At 38.6% G+C, this 24,952-nt stretch overlaps 2 protein-coding genes across 2 annotated transcripts in view; one reads left to right on the top strand and one right to left on the bottom strand.

Moving 5' to 3' along the window:
• The window catches only part of LOC131990719 (nesprin-1), a 109,610-nt gene extending 108,342 nt beyond the window's left edge, over positions 1–1,268 (top strand). Inside the window, exon 114 of the mRNA XM_059355834.1 lies at positions 49–1,268. Within this exon, the coding sequence (XP_059211817.1) occupies positions 49–256 (208 nt within the window). The 3' untranslated portion in view covers positions 257–1,268. The remainder of the gene's footprint in view (positions 1–48) is intronic.
• Positions 837–24,569, bottom strand: esr2a (estrogen receptor 2a). The gene is made up of 9 exons (XM_059357064.1): positions 24,402–24,569; positions 13,905–14,666; positions 12,787–12,953; positions 11,926–12,042; positions 10,226–10,534; positions 7,728–7,866; positions 6,144–6,277; positions 4,497–4,680; positions 837–3,813 (listed from the first exon to the last, which is right to left on the bottom strand). Exons 2-9 carry the CDS (start codon positions 14,291–14,293, stop codon positions 3,585–3,587), a joined length of 1,668 nt encoding a protein of 555 aa, XP_059213047.1. The 5' UTR covers positions 14,294–14,666; positions 24,402–24,569; the 3' UTR covers positions 837–3,584.
• Positions 24,570–24,952: the final 383 nt, after the last annotated feature.

The following is a 24,952-nucleotide window of genomic DNA, read 5'->3' as shown; positions in this document are numbered from 1 at the left end:
GTTTTAAAACGTTCCATTGATAAACCTTTATCCATGTGTGTCGAGCAGAGAGAGGAGAGACTCGTCCCCGCCTCGTTCCTTCTTCTACCGGGTGCTCCGCGCTGCCTTCCCCCTGCAGCTCCTCCTGCTGTTCCTCCTCCTCCTGCCCTGTCTGATCCCGCTGTCAGAGAGCGACCCCGGATGTACCGGCGCCAACAACTTCGCCCGCTCCTTCTACCCCATGTTACGCTACACCAACGGCCCGCCGCCCACCTGATGGAAACATGCTTGGGTAGGGAGGAAAAAAGAGAGACTGAGAACATTAAGAAACACAAGCCACCTTTATGTCCCATTGAAACGTGCTAAATTTATATTTTAAGCTGATGAAGTGATTGTCTTCTTTAAAAAAAAAAAGTCCAAAGTGCATAAATTGTATTTCTATCTTTTAAAAAGATTTGATCTTAGACAGATTGTATTTATTTCACAAACAAAACCACCCATTTGACTGTATTTGAGCATCAGGAAAAATATTTTAGGTTATGATGCAAAGATCTTGACGCCGTCCAAGAAAGAAATCACTGCAGCAAAGAGGCGACAATAACACATAAATCTAAAAATAAATATCCTCCAGCTGCTGTAGGAGCCAGTAAACATATTCCATTTGACAATAATGAGGTGGAAACAAAGTAAGATGATGAAATCACATTTCTTCTTGCTCTTCTTGTGTTTAAAGATGGTTTGAACATGACCATATTTTGAAAAAATCAAATGTACACATTATCCTTGTCATTTACATGTTGTGTTGACATTTCATTTGGTCTAACTCGACCCTGCAAACAAAAAGCATGCTCGATCTATTTTTATGTTGGACTGAAGTTTATTTTTTACATCAAAAGACACTGGTTAAATTTGAATGTAATCTTTATAAAGCCGACAGTACAAAATTATGGCAGTTTTTATAAACACACAGTTGTATATCCATTTTTTTGTTGTTGATGTTTTGAGTAGATTGTGACTGTTGAAACACTGTAGATTTAGCAGGACAATGTACAGAATGTAATAATATAATGCTTATTTATAACAGATGGTGGATTTATGCTCTGAATTTTCTGGTAGTAAAACACTGATTGTCTTAACTGTTTTCTCAAAGTCTTTTTCTTTCAAATTTGCATAAAAACAAAATATATAAATATACCTTTGACAGACAGATACAGTTGGGCTTTGGTCAGTAAAAAAAAAATCAAAATCAGAACAGGAATTACCCCCAAAAGTTTCTCTTTCACAGTCGACACACCAAAGCAGGGATGGTGTTTTAGGGGTGAAATTACCTTTTAAATCCCTACAAATGTAAAGGAATGTTTAATTTTTTTAAAAATATGATTATATGTGTCTTTCTTATAGTCAAATGAGAAGATTTATACTATACTGTCCCATCACTATGAATTAAAAATTAGAGAGCCTGCAGGCAATGAGGTAAGTTATGCCAATTTAAATTAAAATTAAATATAAAAACAATCTGTGCTGCAGCGTCGGGAAAGTTACTGCACCCAGCTGCCAAAAAATGTTTAAAATTTCCCCCTAAGACCACAGATTGTTTTTATATCAGTGCTCGGCTGATTTTTAAACTAGCGAGAGACAGTGAGGCTCGCTGTTTCCCTCTGCTTCCATTCTTTATGTTAAGCTAAGCCATTTCTTAGCACACTGTACCAATCTTCTCATCAAGCTCTAGTGGAAACTTAAAAAAAAAAAAAAAACATCAAACAGTGCCTGTTCAGAACCAGTTAATGCCTGGCCTTCTCTATTGCTGCTTACAGCTTTGTCAAGAAACATTCATCCAAACAGCTTCACACTGGACGCCGCGCCTCCCTGGTGCCTGAGCACCACACCTGAAATGATACGAGTAATTTCCCCTACAGGGATGTTATTAATCAACTGTTAGTTAAACAGTTAATTATTAAAATGTTTGTGTGTTTAAAACATAATTACAACTCATGGGGGCGACCAGTGCAGCCACATGCATGAGAGTTTAAAATACAAGTAGCTATTGCTGGATGACACAATGCATGAAACTGCATGAAACAATTCCACTATATGTTGGCAGGCTAAATTGTCCCTCCTATGCTGAACAAACACACATCTGACAGCTTTGCAGCTAAACTGGCAGTGCAAACTTTGGGACATGGCAACAAAGTATGTCTGAGCATTTTATTTTCCAGAACGGGGTGAACCGGGACTGTTAATCAGAAAAGAAAACTCCAAATTAGAAACAAGAGTTATTTTTGAGAGTAAAAGTTTGCTACAATGCGACATCTCAGCCTCCCTTTCTTCATCTGTTTTTGAAGTTACTGTAGCAAGCAACAGAGAGCGACTAACAGTTCATAGGGGCCTCCTCTAGATACACTCCACATTGTGTATGTCACACACTAATAATAAATGTCTCCTTCCTTGGATCCTCATCAGTATGTACGCCGAGTGTGAAGTCGATGAGATGTTGAGAAAGTTGAAGCGCAGACAGAAACTCCTTCCATTTAAGTTAGCTAGCTAGTTCAAATTCAATCCTGTATTTTATATCTAATAAGAATAATTTGAATTCATCTCGCCAGCACTAATATGCTAAAAAAACAACTTAAGGCTACAGAAAATCTACTCAGAGGTAAGAGCACTTGTGGGGGTTTAAGTTCATTGTAGGCCCATTTCATAGCTTTCAGCTATCAACAATCACTAAACATATACAAAAATAATTTCCTTTTCTTCAAGCAGAACTTGACAGGAGTGCAATGTTGTCTCAAGAAAACAATAGTGGTTACGATTCTTCTTCTGAGAAAACAAGTGAAATGTTTGTGACAGTCAGGACTGTACAGGGACAATAAAGCAACCTGGAGAAGGTGTGAGTGTTCGCCCTCTAGTGGTCAACAGGAGCTCTGCTGTGACAAAACGGCTGGTTTCAATTCTCAATTACTTTCAGTGGCCTCACTGAAAAGTTTAGTCTATGTTCTAAGACAAATGGGCACCTGCTACTGTACTGAACAGTACATTGGATTAATTCAAACCAAGATAAAACAGCAGTATTGTTAGTATTTTGCAACAAGAACACACTGATTTTTTTAGATCAAAATTGGGCAAAAATGATGAACTTCCTTTGGGGAATGTCTGGAAATTGCCCCGTTGCAACCCTTAATATATATAACATCATTTAACTCAAGCATATTTATACCTATGCTCCATGAGGGGATTGCACATCTGTTTTTTTCTCTTTCAATTATTTCTTTGAGCCTTTATTTACACAGCGACCTCCTGTTAGACCTTTCAGATTAAAACCAGAGACGGACGATGTATCTACATGAAAAAGAACTGATATGAAATTAGCTGCTCAACCCGAGAGAATCATGGCAGTAACATCTCACATGAACAGTTAAGTAATAGCTGGTGCTACTGGCCAACAGCGTGTTTCAATTCTGGCTTTTGGATGTGTTGATAAGGCAGTGTGTCAAAGCGTAAGTTTCACCCGTGAGAGTTCACAGGATTCAGCAGAAAGTTCCAGTAAAACGTCTCATCAGTCTTGAGAACTAGTTTCATGCAAAGCGGTGAAAAGTCATTGCATGGGACTACGGTTCACCTCCACCTCCAGTGTTGATGGGAGTCCAGGTATCTGAGGGGCCGCTGTCGGAGCTGCTGGGCCGAGCGGGAACCTCCGTCTGGTCCCCGGACTCCTGCGGCCGGCGGGGCAGACGGGAGCTGTGCATGATGTGGGCGTCCAACATCTCCAGCAGCAGGTCGTACAAAGGCACCATGTTCTTCATTTTCATGCAGTGGAGGTGGTCCATGCCTTTGTTACTGCACATGTGGGGAAAAAAGACGGAGAAAGTAATGAAGGCAGGTGAATTTTGGTGGTGGTTCGGTGGCACAGCAGTGAGTGTAATGACTTGATTACAAGAGAAGCACGGTCGAGATGATGGAGAGTCACATGTGAGCAGCACTCCTTATTGCACTATTGTTCAATTTTAAAGGAGCTGGGGACCATTTTCGTCCAATATAAAAATTAAATATGAGCAGCATCCAACTAGAATAGCAGTTGGATGCAGCAGACCTCCACAAAGGTTGATGGTGCATTCAAGTGCTCCTCGGATGTCTCATCTTCCGAGTTGGGAAGTGGAAACAATTGAACCTGACAAAGACGATGTGTCATATTTTATTGCTATTATTTAAACAACATATCGATAGCCATTTTCTGCATGTGCGTGTCACAGAGCGAAGGAAAATGATCAGGTGAGGTATGAAATATAATCAGGAACTAATTATTCCAACAGTGCATGAATGCAGCACTAACGCCCTTTCTCACAATATTAATGAAATTGAGAAATAATTTCATAGCTAATTTGATACACCCTTCTACTAAATTTGCTGATGATCAGGCCAGTAGTTTTTCAATAGTCTTGCTGTCGGGAGACAAACAAACAAATAAGTCCTCCTTGGCGGAGACAATCAGCGTTGAGAACATAAATAACAGGCTCTTCTACCTGACATGGCGGATGTGTGAGAGCAGCATGATCAGGTGGGCGAGGCGAGTGTACTGCTGACGGAAGGTGAGGCCGGTTTTGGCGATGGCCCACACCAGAGCGTCCGTCACCGCGTCCAGGAGACGCATCAGCTTGGAGCGACTCTCCAGCTCCTCACTGCCCTCTGACGAGCTGAGGCACATGTCTGATAACAGAGAGAGATACAGACAGCTGGGCTCAGACTGGGGATGCTTCAATGAGAAAGACAATTCTAGTGTGATTGATTGATTACTTTTATCATGATTTGTTTCTTAAGCTTTTTTCAGCTCGCTGCATCTTTTTTTGAGATGGAGATCCTTGTGGGTGTTTACATGAGGGCATCAAAAGAGGAGAAAGCTCCACCAGCTGGTCAGCAGATTCAACAGGACGATGTTGATCTTATTTGAGGTTCAGCTGGTTACAATTTGACAATCTGCTTTCAATTGATCTGATTTATCTTAACACTGAAAAAAAATCAGTTTGGATGCTTTTCTGCTCTGGGTTGTTTTTTTCATCTGCAGAGCTCATGTTTTGTTGGTTCTGTCAGATATGTCTATTTCTCATCTCAAAAGTTTTCATTTACACAATTTGATCTACTTTTTAGCTGTTATTTGTGACCAGGCTGCCATGTTTTTCCTGCTGCAAAATGGACCAAAAACAACGACAATTTCCTTGTGTTGCCCAGAACTTTGTCACACACTTGGTTACTCGGATTGGTTGTGAGTCCATTCTGAGGCATTATAGTCTGCGTTCATCAATAACAACCTTTGGAAAAAAAAATGTTCCAGACTAAACAGTATTTTTAGAATTAGTCTTATAATGTCACATTGCTCCGGAAAAATGTGATTCACATTGAACGGAAAAAAGCAACTTGAAAGCAACAAGCACAGCACTCACCTCTCATTGAAAACAAGTGTAAAAAGCCACCCAAGCTCCTTAAAAGCACTGCCTGATAAAGGACTAAACTAGGGCCCAATCAGACAGAATCAATCATACAGTCATACATTTTAATTAAAACATATCATATATAAATATTAAACATTTCAAAAAGTAAACAACATGGCAGCAGAATTAAGCTGAAAACAGTGTAAACTACTGTGCAATTGGCGAAATAATTTTGGTTTTATATTCTGGATGTAAAAAGGTTAAACAGAGTCCAGCCTTTCAACTCTGTTCAAATGGATTCAGAGAATTTGTTTGTGCCTTGCTAATACACGAATGTTCAAACACAAAAAAATATGACCCCGTCCCACTGCGCTGCCTGAGGCAATTAAAAGCAAAACAGAAAAATTAGCCAGACGTTAATTATTCCCCGGTGTAGCAGCTCTGACCCGTTCATCCACAGACAGGCACTGCCTGTTACGCCGAGCAGTCAGCAGAACCAAACTATACACTGTGTTCCCATTACAGTTTTCACTGGTAAGTTATTTAGCTGGCGCCCCTGCCAACCCTGTGCAGACTCATGCACAAGTTTACATGCTGAGACACCAATAAAAACATCGTGCTTTCACAAACAGGAGCAGCACACACATTCATGCATCTCTTTGTCCCACATACACACATGGAGAAGACACAAGCTGCAAATAATTGGCATTACAAGTGCATGCACGCACACACACACTTACTTACTGGAGTTAAGGAGGATCATGGCCTTGAGACAGACGTACTCCTCTCTCTGCAGCTTGAGCTCTCTCACCCTGGACGTGGCAGCTAACAGCATATCAAAGATCTCTGAGAAGCCCTGGACACAGCTCCCCTCTTCTCTACCATACAAAGACACAAACACAACTAGTATTTATCAGAAACTACTCAAGAGTTAAGCTGGACAAGATATTGGAGCATCAATCTTAATGTAAAAGAGGCCTTTATGCAATATTAGGCTCTTTTTTTTCATTGTGGTATTGCCATTTGTGAATCATCCAAACACCTCTTCACACTGGAAGTTTCATTTTCCGATGAGCCGTGGACTGCAGAACATGCACTGACTGCAATAAAGAGATGGTACGATGGATAAGAGCCGCCACAAAGGAAGTGCCGCTAACTGAAAGAGGTCAGGACACTTTGTTCCAGCTCTAGAATGCCGCTGAACGCCAGCAGATACCTCTTTTGAGAACAGGTGTGGGCTGAACGGTTTGCTTGTTGGTTTCTGAATGACGGTGCTGTGCAGGAGATACAAGTCTGAAGTCCCACATTGAAAGGAAATGGAGCGAGTTTTTTTTTAACTTCCAGCATGATCCAGGCTTTGCACTGAATGCGAGACAGATGATTTATACTGTGTACAGGTCGAGGTCTGGGGTACGCAGTGTTCTGTGTTTTCAAGGTTGAAGGCTGTTATAACTACGGCTGAGCGATTTGGTAAAAAATATCTAATTGAGATTATTTTGACTGATGCCGCATTGTGATATGATTCACGATAATGGAGGGAATTATCATTTTTGCATCATTATTTTTATTTTCATTGAAAAATATATTGAAAATATCATTTTATTAAGACTTGTACCGTGCAAAGATATCTTGCAGCATCACATTTGTTACAGAAAGGTATTTTGATGCATATTTTTTACCTTAATAATGCACCTTCTTGAGATACAATTTTTGATTGACATATTTTGTATTCTAAATTGCATACTTGTTCTTTATATTTTTAGTATGTGCTGCAGCTGTTCTTACAAACAACATACTGTTGCATGAGGTCAGTGTACAATTGGGACATTCCAAGTCATTATAATATTGCATTTTGACCTTTGGCCCTCTTGGTCATATTTCTGTCATGGCTTGTGACAATAAGCTGTCATCAGGCTGTCATCTGAACTGGGGAAAATGCATCACATTGATTGAGCCACAGAGGGAGCATGGACAGAGGATTGCATATCAGAATAGGCAGAAAAGCATGCTGGTTTATGCTGCAAAAGGGAATGGATGCAGGAAGACATCCTGGTGTTTTTGGCAAACTAGATTTGATATAAAGTGGTTGTAACATCATGATTAAAAACTATGGGCAGGACCTTAATATTGTGGCTGCACTGTGGTTGGCAAAAGTGTTGAAGTAATTAAGTTTATGATCTCAGAAAGCAGCGTTTATATTATAAACACTATCTATGGAAACAAATAACTCACCACAGCAACAGTGATTTTGAAGGAACATTTAGAAAGAGAACATTTAACCAAACTGGTGCAGCAGGTGTGAGATGCATGAGACGCTGGCGGTGTTACCTGCTCAGGCTGAGGTCAGGGGAGAAGATAAGTTTCCCTGGATGGTCCACTGACCTCCACATCAGTCCCATCATCAGCACCTCCAGCCAGCAGCACTCCAGCAGATGAACCTGGTCCAAGAGGCTGAGCTCGACAAACCCTGAGGAGAAGACATGATCAGGTTTCAGTGGGAGTTTCTCTAGCTGGTTTACCTAATCCCAATAGAGTGGTTTAGACCAATTATGGCGGGCCAGGAGGGGTATACACTACCGGTCAAAAGTTTTAGAACACACCAACTTTTCCAGAATTTAATTGAAAATTATGCAGTTTAATGTCTCAGTGTACTCTGAAATGAATGCACATTTGCAACATTTAAAATTCTTGATTGAGCATGATAGTGTTTTGAAAGTAAAAAAAAGATTCAAAATCACATTTTATGTTGGACTAAAGGACTAAAGAAAACACACAAAATGACCAAAAAAAGACACAAAATGACAAAAAAAGACACCAAAAGACACAAAATGACTTACAAAGACATGAAAAGAATTCAAAAATGGACGAAATAGCCCGAGACTCCATAGAGTTAAGTTGTTAACCCATTTCTTGTTCCCTGAAAAAGGCCTACTTGTATAATTCTGAAATGTACATTATTTTTCAGTTTTTGTTAACCTTACCTTTTTTTATTTACCTCTGGCAGTTCACTACTTACCTTTGTACCCTTTCAAGCTGTTCATTTGACTTGAACTGCTTGAATTTCAATAAAAAACTGGAAAAATTGGGGTGTTCTAAAACTTTTGACCGGGAGTGTATAAAGCCACTATTTTTTTTATTTTTTTTTAACCAAGTATTTATTGGTTCTCATATGTATTTACACATCTTTTAGTTTACACCCGATTTTTCTTTCTGTTACATACATACAAATAAACAACTATACAAAGTTATTCATGAAATGTATGGACAGAACAGTCAAACAAATGACAGTTTGGCAAACAACTTAGGCTCAATGGTCTGTTTCTGACCTACTTTTACAGCACACATACACTTGGACAGTTCTGAGGTAGCATAGTTTGACAACGTTTCACATTGGTAGCTTTAAATAAAGCCACTAATTAATATTATTATCATTTTAGGTATTTAAACTTCCTCTTTCTTTTCACCTCCAGTGCTAGAAAGGCATGCTTAAAACCCCCCATTTTGTAGAATTACTACCATCTATGCCACACAGAGCTTAAAATTCAATTCACCTGTGCTGCTAATAAAAGATAAAAGCTAAAGATTACAGTGCTGAGAATAAAACTCACCCCTTCTGCAGTTTAATTATTTCACTTTTGGATCCTGGGTCAATTTTCAATTCAGCAACTGTGGCACCGCATTTTGTTCACATATTCAACAACAAAGCTAATTTGCTCTTTTTAATGAACAAATTGAAGGCAGCGGTGGCTGTGACTCATGGGTATTGTAGCATTAAGTGGCCCGAAAAGATTCTGCTCTAACACTTGTTGGTGCACTTCACAAAATATCTGCCCTTTGTTGTTCAAATGTATTTCCATTTGGAAATTCATTGAGTCACACAGAGAAAAAAATCATTAGATTTCTACGCAGCAAACAGCACTTGTTTTGTTCAAATTAGTGATGAAAGAATAAGTTGATTGATAAAGTAAAAAAAGCTGTTTCCAGCATCTCAAATATGAGGATTTGCACCTTATTCAAACACTGTTTCATTATGTAATGTATTAGGCCCCAAATCAGGTTACAACCAGGTAAAAACATCATGTCGGGGGCAATGTACACACTGTGCTCTTATGTGATTTCAGTGCGGCTGTGAGTGACACAAACACAAACATGTCATTTTAGGCCGAGGTCAAAGGCTTCTGTGTCGAGATGTTCAACTGAAGCACAAAAACAGATCTTCAAGTTTATCAGGCCATGGTTGAAATTTGTTACAGCATGCCATCTGACCAAAACATTTGAGGCTGAGTGTCTGCACAATATGTTTGCATAATCAGCACAAACTTGAATCACATGCTAAATAAAGCAGACACAATTACTGTGTCTGGCCAAAATAAAGCTATTCACTCAGTTGTGCAGCAGACTGAACTGGTCTGCAGGGGTGTGATGAGGCACAAAAACTTCATATACATCCATTTTATCTTGATGTATTATTAAAGGTATTTTGAGTAATCTTAAAGTAAAGTCAACAAAATGTATTTAGCTATTTACCTAGGACTTCAAAGTCTTCATGAGAGCTTAGAAGACTACACTTATATGTATTATTTCTAGACGCAAAGAAAGATTAAAACTAGTTTGTAAAAACTCCAAATTTCGTTATAAAACCCTACAACAAATGAAAATTTAAGCCAAATGCTGAACTATGTCACTTGAAAATTATCATCAATGCAGAAGTCTTAAAATAAATTAGGAAATACTCCTATTCCTTTTCTTCCTGTTGTCTTAAACAAAAGTGTCTGCTAAATGAAGTGATTTAAAGTCACTTAAGTAAAATTTCCCCCTTCACACACCTGGAATCTTCTTGGCCCAGGTGATCATGTGAACCAGCTCCTTATCAGCCAGGTTGGTGAGCGACATCATGATGCTGGCTTCAGTCAGCGGCCTCTTCATTTCCTTCAGGAGGTAGATCTCTGGCGGCTCCGCCTCCATTATTCTCTTAATCAGCTGCTCTGCGGTCAGTGCAGGAGGGCTGGGCGGGTCCAACGACCCCGCCGCTGGTATGGGTAATGCCTTTGGTCCGCTGGTTCTGCCCTGCGAGGACAGACGCGTCGCTCTCCTCGCCTGGGGGTTCCGGTAGTTTCCACGCTCCTTCCGCATACCTGAGATGAAGAAAACAAGACTTTTACAGATGTGATGGACATAATTCACTGTCCATGTCTGTGAAAAATGTCTGGTGCTTTAAAAACATGAAAATCAACAAAATAGTGTGAAGGAATCAATCAATCAGACTTTATTTGTATAGCACTTTTCATACAAGAGAGAGATGCAACACAAAGCGCAAACTGAGGAACTGAAGAAGCGCCATCTCATTTTGTGGAATATAGCATTAATTTGTTCGGGAGGGAGAACAAAAACGCAGCAACTTCCTTTCGAAGACCAGGTCAGGAGAGATGGGGTGGCCAGCGACTGACAGAGCCTGTGTAATCCTGTGTAATCGGAATCTTAATGTCCATGTTTTCATTCTTGTATAATCACCTGAAACTTCAAATTGTTTTACTTTTGTTAGCTTAGAATGAGCTTTCCATATTCACAGAGGTTAGCAGGCCTCTTTCATGAAGCCCACCATCATGTTTCCACAGTAGCCCAGAAGGGACTAACCAAACTTTTTTCGTGTTTTTAAGTTGCCAGTGTAGATACTCCTATATGTTTGGAAAGGGTGGGTTGAGGGTAAGGGTTCATTCATGGCTAGATGCCACTAACTCTAGAAAACAAACTGAAAACAACACTAACATATCATCCCAATATGGTGACTGATTGGCAAACAGTTGATTATCAACACATCCAGCAGATATAGTGCATCATTAGCACCCGTGTTTCTGAACACCAGATAAATTTAAGTCCAGATTTACTCCTTTGAACGGTTTTTGACTTCCCGGTTTTTGAAATATCTGCCTTTTTCTGCTGCTAGATACTTCACTATGTTCACCAGCTGGTCGCTACCTGTGTCTGCTGTTTGCCCTTGCTTGGCAGTTAAAGCAAAGTGGGGTTTTTAGAGCTTTTATTGCTGAAAACAGCTGCCTGCTGTGAGTGAACCAAACAGTAAAGTTGGGGGTCTGACAGCTAAACATTGTGCTGACACGCGGTATGAAGCTCAATAAATCTGCGTTATGATGGGCAATGTTATTATAAAAATATTTATTATGGCTGCTTTAAATACACTATAAAAATGAATAGTTTTTGGGTCACTTGAAATCCCCTACAGCAAACAGAAGTCTCCTCCACTTTGTACAGCTGTTGAACAAATTAAGTTTACACGAAAATGAGTAACAACTTCTCCCCGCTGCTGGAACAGGATCATGTTGCTCTGGGAAAACAAGGGAAACACTCCAGAAGAAACAAAGCCACAGGGAACTTGTGATCACCTGAATTTTTATATGACAGCTGACAATCGTAACAGCATGTTGGTTAAAGAAAAAACACAAGATATGTTGCCTGGTTACAGTTCCTTGATCCTGAAGAAATAAAATAAAGACAAAGAAGACGTACTTACCACACTTGGTCATGCCAACTTCACAGCATTTTCGAAGGCGACACGCCTGGCAGCTCTTACGGCGGTTCTTGTCTATAGTGCATTGATTCGTTGCAGGGCAGATGTAGTCATTGTGTCCTGAAAAAAAGAAAGTGGGACGATGTGAAGACTGCAGTAACAGAGGTATAATGAGAAGAACAGAAATAAAGATAGGACCCAAGAGACTCGACAGACATGTTCGTCCAAATTCTGCAAGAGCTTGAAACCATCTCACTGCTAAATGAGCTACTAATATGTTTTTATTGTCTTTTCTTTGGTTTTTGGACAATTTCAAGCTCCTAATTGAGCTGTGAACACGCTAGGAAAACTGTCCATGAAGGCAAAATCTTCCTCTCACACATTATGATTCAGCTACAGTAAATTTCAGAAAACAAAAATTACCACTTTATTATTGGCTGTTGGCTCCAAAGGTCGATGGTTTTTTTAATCTATACAATGGTTGACAATAAATCTGATTTAAAACAACAAAGGTCAACCTCATGGTGGCGCTAGAGGAAAAGTCCAGGGATTAGCATAGACCGTAGCATAGTCTATCACCTGGACAGCATACATTTTGTGCCAATTCTTCATGTAGCTGTTGATTTTAGAGGATAAGTTAAACTTTTGTCTTGCAGATGGCGCTTGATGAAACATCAGAGAAACTGACTGTTAGCATAGCTAGAAAGGAAAATTCTGAAAAGACACTCAAGACTCGTTAAGGCCAAAAAATGACCAAAGAGTTGAGTGAACACGTCTCACAGTCAACAAAAACTAAACCTAAAGAGCTCGTGTTCCTGTGATTGTTCCCACCATTAGAAGACACTGTATGTTTTTGCGTCTCACCTTGGATGCTCCTCTTGAAGAAGGCTTTACAGCCCTCACATGACCAGACGCCGTAGTGGTAGCCTGAGGCGTAGTCGTGACACACAGCACAGAAATGGAGGTCTGCCTTCCCTCCAGACGACACCACAGCCTCCTCGCTCTCCTGAGAATGCCTCCTCACGCTCTTACTAACAGAAGGAAATTCAGTCACCGTTTCTTCCCCAGACAAAAGCACGTGGAATAAGCAATCTGGCCTCAGTATGCAAAGCAAATCAGTTAGTGCTGCATATTTTAATAAGCCATTATCACATCAGGGGACGATTACAGTCTGTTTTGGCTTCCTGCAGCAGTTAAGCAGGTATTAATTGAGAGAGAGAGAAGATAATTGGTAATTTTTCAGATGGGAAATCGTTATATTTTGGTGATTCTGGTTAGTCAGAACTTTAGGTTTGAGGAGTCAAAACAATTAACCAGATAGTCAGTCAACAGATATTTGTTCAATGATCAATCAGTTGAGTAATTTGTCAGCCAAACATGCTTTACATTTGCTGTTTCTACTGTGTAAAATGTGTGAAATTGCTGCTTTTCCCAGTCGTAAATGTAATATTTCTGGACTTTACGACAGTTAGTAGGACAAAACGAAATTTGAAGACTTGATCTCGGGCTGGGGCATTTTTTAAAATATATATGTCAGTGTTTCCCACAGGATTTTAGGAGCTAAATGAGAGCAAACACCTCACACAACAGGAGATACTGCATTATAGAATCTTTATTTTTATACTACTGTATCATTTTTAATTGCTGGCAACAAGATTTCCACTAGGACATGGAATAGCATGCCAGTGTGGAAAAATAGCTGGCTAGGAGGGTCCGGGGGCATGCCCCCTTGGAGAATTTTTTTTTTTCCATAAAAGCCCAAATTTGGTGGCTTCTCACACATTTAAATTACCACTATTCCATCATATAGACTGATCTTAATGATTGCATATTTAAGGCATCTTATTTTGACAGTCTTCTTGTAAATTCTGTGGAGGGAAACCCTGCAATTAATCAATTAATCATTAAAATAAATAACAGCTTAAGAGATAAAGAGATTATTAGTTGACCTGTGAGCTTGGGTGATTGTTAAAATATCCTACCTGGGTAAGATACTGTCCGGTGGTGAAAACTCCACCCACTGGCTGTGGATTGGCTGTGTGTGCTGAGGCCGAGCCTGGGGGTGGTGCAGGGGTATGGGCGGCCCCACGTGGCTGTGGCTGGGCCAGAACAAGGACGGATTCAGTGACTGATGGACGGAGGGGCAGTCAGGAATACCAGGAGCGGCATAACTGAAGATAGTTGGACTGTAGAAAGGTATGGTGGCGAAGTCATGGCCGCGGTCTGTGTAAGGGGAGGGGATGCAGATGGGCTGGCTAGGGGGGGAGGAGCTGAGGACGGGAGGGAGGATGCGACCACCAACTCGACTGGAGTCCACCTCCTGGAGCTGGAGGAGAGGCTGGTCCTTCATTGGAGAGCAGGCAGCGGCCATCACAACTCAAACGGTCTCAGTATCACCAGGTTCACCACATCATTGACTAAGAATGTGAGCCTAGTATAGAGTTTTCTCCTGGATTCAAGCTCACTGTGGTAATGTCATTATCTATGAGTACTGGCGCTGAAAAATAAAACCAAAGACCAGCAGATCTATTTACACAGGCTGGAGATGTTTAATTCTACTCATGAGCTCACATTGTTAAGTCCCAGAATGATGGCTGACTTCAATCGAACCGACGAGCGGAGGGAGGCGATGCTGTGAAATGATCCAGTACGGAAAATGTTCCACGTTCAGCATCAGTCCAGCCGTGAGTCACACGTCGGTGAGTGGCAACAATGGAAGTCAGACATGTGAAGAGCCATTCCACCTGGAAGACAAAAAGGAGAGGTTGATGTATTAAACTGTATGGGATCTGCAATGCTCAATAATAATAAAAAATGCAATTTTCAGGTATGTCCACTAGTCATCACAAGTTCCAATGGGGAAGATGGCTGTACAGAGAACCATTAATAGCTTTATAATAGTTCTCAGGTATTGTTTTAGACAAAACTGGATATGATCTTATCAAAAAGCAAAAGATTTGGTAAATACAATTTTGCCTATAAATAAATGTATAGATTAATGTCAAATTGTGACAAACCATGTCATAAAGATGCCAAAGAACTGCAGATTTAGTCCGTAAAGAATTTTTTAAAATGCAAATAGCATTCAAAGAAGCTTTGATCCACATTCTTGTGTCAATCTATATAGTATAAATTTCAATGCAAATTTCAGCACTTTTTAATCAAAATATTTGATTTTATCGAATTTTATTTTGTCTACAACTGTAGTTCTTTAGTTACATAAAAAAAATATTTTGCAGAAAAAAGCAGATGACCCGTTTTAAGTCATCCGGTGGATTTGCTAGATAAGCAACGAGCTACAGGTGCTTCGAAATCAACAAAGTTTCACTGAAGTCTTTAAATTAAACAACACAGGCAATAATCCTTATTAAAGAAAAGAAATCTGAAATCATGACACAAGAATTTAGATTTTTCCTGTTACATGACACAATTATTATATGTTTCTCATAAAACATTCAATGGTACAGATTAAAATATATTACAGTTATAATTGAGACACATACGATGAGCACTGTATAAAAACTTTAGAGTTGCTAAATGCAAAAATCCAGGCTTTCCAGTGGATTGATATATTACTGCTGTAGGTGGAATATCACTTCTTTTAGTGGAGTGAAAAATGGCAAAGCACTGTAACAGACACAGCTGGTAGGTTAAAAAAAAACACACACACACACACACAGACACAGACGTAGGACATGTTAGTTTACTCTTACGACATCAGATAGAGATAATAGCACAGAGTTAATCATTCTGGACCAGGAGTTGGTTCACACTGTATCCACCTTTCTGGCATGAAGCTCACTTCTGGAAGTCATTATTCACTCAGTAGAAAAAGGGTCAATTAATCATACCAAATGGCTGAGAGACACTTTGGTTTGGCTCACAAAACAGAACTCGATAATACGTCAGAGGAGCTGGAGTCTTGTGCTGTAAGCGTAAAATGATCGCGCTGAAAACTGGCAGTACTTAAACTCAGAGCCGCGACCAGTACAGGTGACCATTAATTGTTTTTCATTTTTATGATATCAAATTAAAACGTAACCGGAGAAATCACTCTTACAGCTGTGAGAACACTTTAGGAAATGGGAGTTATTTAAGGGTGATGATGACTACTTTCATCGACAAAAGCCTTCCAGCTACTTTATTTCCACCACAGGCTGACAGCTTCTTCTTACTTGATGTTAAACGTATGACAAGTTATATCGAATATAAAGACCCTACAGTATTGTTTTCTCAAATATTTCCTCACTGCGTATTTTGTACCTTTCATAAGAGACCTTGGACTTCTCTTACTGCTTTGCAAATGAGTATGAAGACATAATGGCTCAGTAGACATGAAAAAGCTGCTTGTCTTATTTTACTATATTTAACAACCTAAGTTTAAGCTTTTCAATTTTTTTTCCCCACATAGCAGATGCACACAAACCTCTATGTAAGGGCGGGAACATATACAAATATGAATATGAAAACTTTATTATCCACTGAGTGGAAATTCCTCTTTGATTTCACCATAGACATGTCTCAAAACAACAGAACAAATGGTAAGACAATAAAGAAAAAACATTTCAAGGATAGAAAAAATATAAAATAGCCTACAGCAATAACTGTATTTCACACATCACCCATTCAAGTACATCATTTCATAAAAGCACACCACAGTACAAATCAGTTTACGATTGTAGGTCTGAGACCTGCCTTATTCAGAGAAACCCTCAGCAAAGGAAAACAAAATGCTAAAAAAAATACTATCATGCATGGATAAGGTGGGGTATCATCAAATCTTCTCCAGTCAAACAATACTACACTGCAAAAAAAGAAAAGTTGGGTGAACTCAAAATTTCAAGGCAACAAACTTCGATAAAATTTTAAGTTGGACAATAAAACTAAATATTTTAAGTTTTGTTTTTGAGTTTGCTCAACTCTGAATTCAGATTTTTGTCAACTCATCTGTAAATTGTACTAACTTATAATTTTACATTGTAATAACTTTTAATCCTTACTTCTGCTAACTTCTGCAATGTGCTGAATTGGCACGATTGTAACGCTAATGTCAGCTAATGTTGCGACCACAATTTTTAGTTAGCATTGATACGCTAATGGCTACTAGCTGTAACAAGCAGCGCCGTTAGCATCACTTAGCTGCAAGCATCAGTTAGCCGCTAGCATCAGTTAGCCGCTAGCTTTCGCTAATGACCGAATTTCACCGCTTTCCCGCATTTCACAACAAAGAAATGAGAGTTAGCAGAACTATTGTCCCTTGTTGTGAACCCCAACTTAAAGATATAAGTAACAACAACTCACAAACTTGTTTTTGAGCATACAACTGGCTTCCTTTGTTGCGCTAACTTGCATAATTGCCCTAAAATGTCAATAATTTATATTTCCAAGTTTTAACAACTTAAATCACTGTTTTAGGACAAAAAATACAAGTTGGCTTTTTTGCAGTGTAGGGATGGTAGAAAACCACTTTTTCAGGTCTGATTCAGCAACCTTAAGTATCTGCCAGTACCAATGCCAATCCGATAGTCTTTTTCCCTTAAACAACTGAGCTGTAAGCTCTACTACAGCAGCTACAGCCCACACTGTTCTTGGTGTGGTGAAGTCAAAAGATTGAGAGTTGGCATTTAATATTAAGCATGTGATATACAGTACTGTGCAAAAGTCATAGGCAGGTGTGGAAAAAGTGGTGTCAAATAAAAATGCGTACAAAAATTGAAATGTTAATTTATTTTTATCAACTAACTAAATGCAAAGTAGGTGAGCAGAAGAAAAATCTAGATCAAATATATATTTGGTCAAACCAGCATAATTTGTTCTCAGCATTTTTTCAACTGCGTAAGACATTGCACAGTATTGTATTTTTGAAAAATCCTTTGGCAAGGGAGAAGTGATGGTGCACCTGAATGCTTTCATTCCATGACCCTGGAAAAAAAAGTAGAAAACAAAGTACAATCATAACATTTGGGCTTTGTTTCATTGGCGTTTGGTTTAACAAATGATCTATTTCTGGCTGATAATACTGAGTGTGCTTTGGCAGTGGGAGGAAGGCTTTACCTCCCTTTTCTGTGGGTTCATCAAACCTACCTGACATTTAGACAGATGACACGCCAGGAACTCAAAAACTTTTAGCTATTCTCTGTTGTCTGTTTGACATTTAATAACACCGCCTGCCAGCTCATCTGTTTCTGCTTGAATCGTGGGGAATGACTGATGATCTAAAGTAATACACTGGCTCATCAACATATGTAGCTCTACAATCACTTAATCTCAAAGTGATCACTCTTCTATACCTCACTCAATTAAAGAGGTGATCAACTTTTCAGGATAGCTGGACGGTGACTTTAAAGATGCTTTATATTGTGGTTTTACGTTATTCCGTTGATTGTTTTGAGCAGGGTGCAAGACAAATCTCTGTGTGAAAAGACAATAAAGTTTTATCTCATCTTGCATGACAGCATAAGAAAAAAAGAATTGCAGCGACGAGGGCTGTTTAGTTTCACTAAGTTTCCAATGACCTTGTGTTTGTAGCCAATGAACTGACTCCTAAAAAGAAACAGTCACTTTGAAGATGCTAAATCTTGCCACAATCTCTTTTCTTTTCTCTTTAATTACCGTTTGGGGGTTAAAGCATATGTGGAAGAGTTTTTGTTTCCTTTGAAGCTTTGACCTTGCCTTCAAACCTCCTCACTGTCACACTCTTCAGCAGCTGGCAGCTCATTGTGAGAGAAAAACTCCCAGTTTTCCTCCACAAGGTTGCTCATCCTGCTGCCACTAACACCAGCTCACAAACACATCAGATGCCAAGGAATATACAGTTGTTCCTTTATAGAAAGAGAGTTCACGGACTCTGTCTTTACACTATAGAGAAAATATTGTTATCATATGATGCTAGAAGGTCCCCGTTGATAGCATGCCATTGTCTTGAAAAGGGGACTTAATAAGAGCACTGTGTTGGTTATCCAACAGGCTGTGCAGAAAAAAAATCTGCTTAATTTAAGCCCAAAATATACTGACCTCAAAATCTCAATCATAGCAGAAAGCGTGAACTGATCACTCTGAAAACTGGCAGTACTTAAACTCAGAGCCAAATGCTTTTCATTTTTATGATATCAATTAAAATGTAACGGGAGAATTCACTCTTACAGCTGTGAGAACACTTTAGAAAATGGAGTTATTTAACACTTAATAGGGCACTCATTGAAATACTTACAAATTCCAAATTTCAACCCTAGAGAATATTGGAGGACAATACATACAGCCAGAATGTGTAAAAAAAAAAAAAAAAAACATACGGACCCGGGGGAGGAGGGTAATATTTTGAGAAAAAAGTTTATGAGATTAAAGTGGTTAATCTGTGAGAAAAAAGTTGCTTTTTTCCCCCACTTTTTTCTTGTAAATCTGCGACTTTTTTTCTTGTAGATTTGCCTCTTTAATGTAGTAAATTTGCAACTTTTTTCTCTAAATATTATTTCATTTATTACTCATCTATTACTCATTTTAGATATCTGCTGAAGTTACCAAATATAGTTCATCGCCTGATAAAGGGTTAAGGGTGATGATGACTACTTTCATCGCCAAAAGGCTTCCAGCTACTTTATTTTCACCACAGGCTGACAATAGTTTTACAACAATTTAAGCCCAAAATACACTGACCTCAAAATCTCAAGCATAGCAGAAAACATCAGAGGATGGGGATACCAGACCAGCAAATAAATATTGTGTGTCATGTTTATTTAAAGAGAACATTTAAAGAACACCACATGTTGACCAAAGTGCTTTACAAAGCGCTGTGAGGCCAGGAGGTGGGATACGTGATGAGCAGTTTAGAGATGTAGCCTTGTGCCAGTTCATGCAGTTCTTTAAAAACAAATAAAAGATTCTCAAAATCAATTTGTACATCACTGGTAGCCAGTGAAGAGAGGTAAGTACAGGGGGTATATAGTCTCTCTTCCTGGTTCCAGTCAGGAGTCTTATTGCTGCATTTTGAACAAGCTGCAGGCGGGATGGGGTTGACTGACCGACTCCTGTTTAGAGAGAATTGCAACACTTGAGATAAGGGTAAACAAAAGCGTGAACTATAGTCTCTAAATCTTAAATGGGCAGGAAGCTTTTAGTTTAGCAAGTGATCCAAGATGGTGAAAACTGAGTGGACTAGTTTAATTGAGTGTAAAGTCCCACGGTGTTGATTCTGGGTCATGGATTGTGGATGCAGAGAAGTCTGCTGGGCTGAAGAATGGGTCCTCAGCTTTATTCTGATTAGGCTGAACGAAGCTTTTTGCCATCTAGGATTGCAATGCATTTGAAAAAGAAGTTATTTCCATGGATCACAAGGTTTCCACATGAGGTAGAGCTGGGTGTGTGCAGCACAAAGACGGTAGGATGTATTATAAGTACAATGAAAAACTGCTTTAATTGTAGTATCATCAACATCAACTGTTTTTTCTCTTGCAGACTGCCATCTAATTGACTTTGTGCATGTATTATTTAAATATAAAGAAGTGAAAGCCTTGCTATTTACTGGCTCATTGCAAATTATTTTGCCTTATCTCTCGCCAACAGCTAAGGAGGAGAAATGAATAATACTTCAGCCTGTATTTTATCCAGAGCACGTACTCCACCTTATACTGTAAATGGCATTTTTACTTCCGCTGTTATTCTGAATCATAGCAACCAGCTGAGCTGCATCTCAGATGAAAAAACACATCACCCAATAAAAGCACTCTGTAAAGCAAACCACGGTGGCTGTTTTCAGAAGAGTGCCTAATGTTTTCAGATGGCAAAAAAAAATGCTTTGGTGTTACTTTCATAAGGTTGCGAGTTCACCAGCAATTATCCAACCAATGAGAATTTGGTCAGAGAAGAGCACATCGACCAGAGGGTGTCAGCCATATAGTTTGGATGCTGAAAAATAACTTTACATATGGTAGAAAAAACTTCAAAAACAGATTCTGGTCTTAATAAATCTGTATTCACAGGGCACATTAAACACCAGATATCATCCTTATTCATACAATTGGCAAATGTTAATTTAGCTTATACACTTATGCATGCAAACACACACACATATATATATATATATATATATATATATATATATATACCAAGCATGCATCACCCCCAAAAAATTATATGCAAACGTTGAAGCCAAATAAACAAACTCTGAAACGTCAGAGCTGTTCCTGGTTATTAGCCAGATGTGCATGCCTTTTACACAAAAAGCTCAAGGCCATGTCGTTTTCCCATCTTAAAATCTCGGAGCCTCCCTAAAATCAGGCGGAAACGGATGTGAAACAGCGCCGCAGAACAAGCTGTACCTTACTATATACAGTAAGGGAGTATGAGTGGAGGTTGGCGCCAGAGAATGTGAAAAATCAGGGAAAAACCTTGAGTTGACAGTGAGAGATTTAGGTGTCTAATTCATGCGTTACAGTTACAGTGGTCACTATTAAAAGACAAATTAAACTGCATCAGTGCGCTGCTTACAGTACTAAAGGACGTTCTGGCTATCCCAATTTACACACATGAGGACATACATCTTAATACATTATAATATAGTATATATATATATATATATAAATAATATAGTACAAAACTATTAGCAAATAACCTTCAAAGTAGCCGCAGAGTCAAATTAAAATACTGTAATTGAAGTCTTACTGAGAATATGTCTTTATCTGGACAGGTTGGTCATTTTAAAAAGATTCAGTATGATTCAGTTTTTATATTTTTTTACTGAAATACTAACGGGGCTGAGTGGCTGACACTGATTGACAAGTGCCCTTGAAGAAATACTGTGCAACAGTAGAATAAATAATCACAAGTTTAAAAAAAATTCTTGCTCTTCTGTGTTGAGTTTGTTTCTTTTCCAGTACCTTACAACGGTTGTAAGTTGCATGTTTTAGATGAGTACTTACATGCTAAAAGAGGTAATTTCACTCAATAATACCGACAGCGATGGTTTTACACTTTTAACAACCAAAAGTACAGTTTGCTAATCTCAATATTCAATTTATTATTTTTTTCATTGAACATGTGATTGTCTATAGTCAGATTTCAAGAGAAATACAGTACGGATTTCAAGCATTTTCAACCATTTTATCCAAAATCAAAGCACTTTTCAAACCTTGAAAATGCAACATTAAAATTTAAGCATTTTCAAGGATATCAAGCACCCGTACGAACCCTGTAAATTGCCCGTAGGTGTGAATGAGAGCGTGACTGTCTGTCTCTATGTGTCAGCCCTGTGATAGTCTGGCGACCTGTCCAGGGTGAACTCCACCTCTCGCCCAATGTCAGCTGGGATCGGCTCCAACCCCCCGTAACCAGTGTGTGGATAAGCGATTAACGAGAATGAATGAATGAAAGAATGTATAAAATCCATTTTGAAGGTTACAACCTATTTAATACAGTCTATGATTACAACCTTTAATCCAAGTCTTAAATCTAACTAAAATCTAGTCTCTTAAAATAAAAAATAAACTGTAATCATAGTTTAATCCATCACAAATTTTCTTTATCATTGATATTTTTTTTTGTATTTTTGTGTCCCTCAATAACTTTGTCTCTAAACAGCACTAAAGGAAAATCAATACACAGCATTATATTAATTTAATTTTCATTTCATAATCTTCAATACAATTCCAACTCTGCAATACACTAAGATACAACTATGTTCACATTCTAAGATATTCACAGTGAAAGCAGTGAATAGATGGCATCCAGTAGCTTATACGACACATTCAATTACACAACACCAATACTCTACACACAGGGGTAGAAACAAAAGATAAGAATAACACAACAACATATTCTAGCCACCATAACTAGTGAAACAGCTGTCATTGTAATAGAGTATGTACAATGGAGGTAGTGCAAGTGCAATAAAAAAAAATTAAAAAGTCATTAAAAAGTGAGAATGCAATGATGCATAAGGCTAACATAGCCAGTAGCAGACATTGCAATGAAAATATATAATTATATATCTATATAGAATGGAAAAAAAGTTGAAAATAAGCAAGTTGTTGCTAGCTTTACTTTAAACGTTTGTCCATTTTCTGTTTTGATGTGTCCAACATAATTACGGAGAATGCAATCAGTTATTTGATCACTTGAGCACTTTGCAAATAAAAAGACTAAAATAAATAATTGTCGTGAACCAACATTAGATGTTCAGTTCAAACATGGGGAAGTTCTTTCTGTGAACTCATCTTTATCACAGCAGCTGGCTGATAGCAGCCGCTTGTTTACTCAGAGATAAGTGCTTTTTGAAGTAGGCTGATATTCACATTAGGCTATTTGTCATTGTAAAAGTCTGATTCTTAGACCACATAACGGACCCACAAATAGACACAAATCAGATCAGGGATTCATGTCGTTAAGTTTTGCAGGAAACACAAAAAACTTCACCAAAAGTGTAACAGATGACATTTATTGATCATTTCACTCAAAAAGGTTGTAACAAAGGATGGCTATTGGCATAGTAATAACACTGTGTGTAAATTATGTCACTTAAGAGAAATAAATGACTTAGGCAATTTTTTTTAAAATGCCTTTGTGACTTAAGCAAGATATGGTAACACTTTATTTTGAAGGTGTCTACAAGAGTCACACAAGCCTGTCAGAAACATGACATGACAAGTATCATGAGCATTAATGTTACTTCAAAGTGTCATTAATGTTCATGACACATCCCATGTCATGTTTATGACACGCTCATGTCACTCTTATGTAGACACCTTCAAAATAAAGTGTTACCAATATTAGTGTCAACAATAAAACAACGATAAACTAAACTGATAACTATATCTCCCTCTAGCTCTTCTTTGCTGGGTTCTTATCTGATGCCTATGAATGTGGCAAATTGTCAAAGAAGTGATGGTCTTAAAGGGGTAAAATTACATGATCTGATCAACTGAGGATGTAGGCGATTTTACCATAGGTGGCCGGCGTCATGAGGAGATGATTTAGGAAAAAAATAATAATAATAATTTGAGAAAAAATGACACTAACAGTGTGATGATGTGGATATCCAATATGGTTATGGGTACATTTTAAGATTAGAAAATGTTATATGGATATAATAGTGAAATACATTCATGATACGCAGCATTAATTATGCGCCTCACCTGTCATATCTTTGTATTAAAAGTATAAATGCAAACGTGAAAACGGCAAAGTCCTCATGTAGCTGTTAAAAAGGCTGATTGTGTCCACTTATGATTTAGAAATGATTGAATAAAATCTCGCCATCATGTTAATTATTTCTTGCGGGAATCTATTCTGTCACCTATTAACCAGTTCAAGTCCTCTGACATTTCACACACGCAGTTACGGGCCTTCTACTTGTTGCTTGCAGCCTCAATATCAGTAATAAATCAGAGGAACAGTTGTGTGTCTGTGTCTCGTCTGCGGCTCTGCACGTCGCCTGATTTACCACAAACATGACTAAGTTATGTGTATAAACATGGAAATATTCTTACCTCTTCCTCCACAAGCACCAGTTGCAAAAAAAAGTTTGACAATATGAAGTCCGGCTGCGCTGTCACGTGCTGGTAAAAAGTGAAATAAATAGTTTTGGGAGCTGCTGAGAGCTGCAGGAAGGACAAACAGCGAGTAAGTTCACCGACAGTAAGATTGCGCTCATATACGACACACGTCCGCCGCTATCAGCCCGGAGGTAAACGGCCAGCTGTGTTCAGGGAAATGGTGTCAAGCGAGACAGAAAGAGGCGCACAAGATCCGGTCAGAGCCTTCAAAATAAAATCCTCCCTGCTCGACGCTGATGGATTTCGAAATCACTCAATGTCAGCATAAACCGGATTAAAAATATATAAATCAGGACTTCAAATGCACCTAAACATTTTATTTTTCTAGCAGTAGATAATTATTTTAGTTTTCTTTTGCTTTATAAAAGTGGTTGTGCTTATGGGATAGTTCAGTAAATTACAAAGTGGGGCCCTCAAATTTGAGGGGGATGAGAGAAAATTAAAAAAAATATATTTATATTATGATGATTATTATTATACAATAA

The sequence above is a fragment of the Centropristis striata genome, chromosome 18, assembly GCF_030273125.1.
Source record: "Centropristis striata isolate RG_2023a ecotype Rhode Island chromosome 18, C.striata_1.0, whole genome shotgun sequence".
NCBI lineage: Eukaryota > Metazoa > Chordata > Actinopteri > Perciformes > Serranidae > Centropristis > Centropristis striata.
The sequence above is the reverse complement of the archived record's forward strand: the minus strand, read 5'-3'. Positions and strand labels throughout refer to the sequence as shown.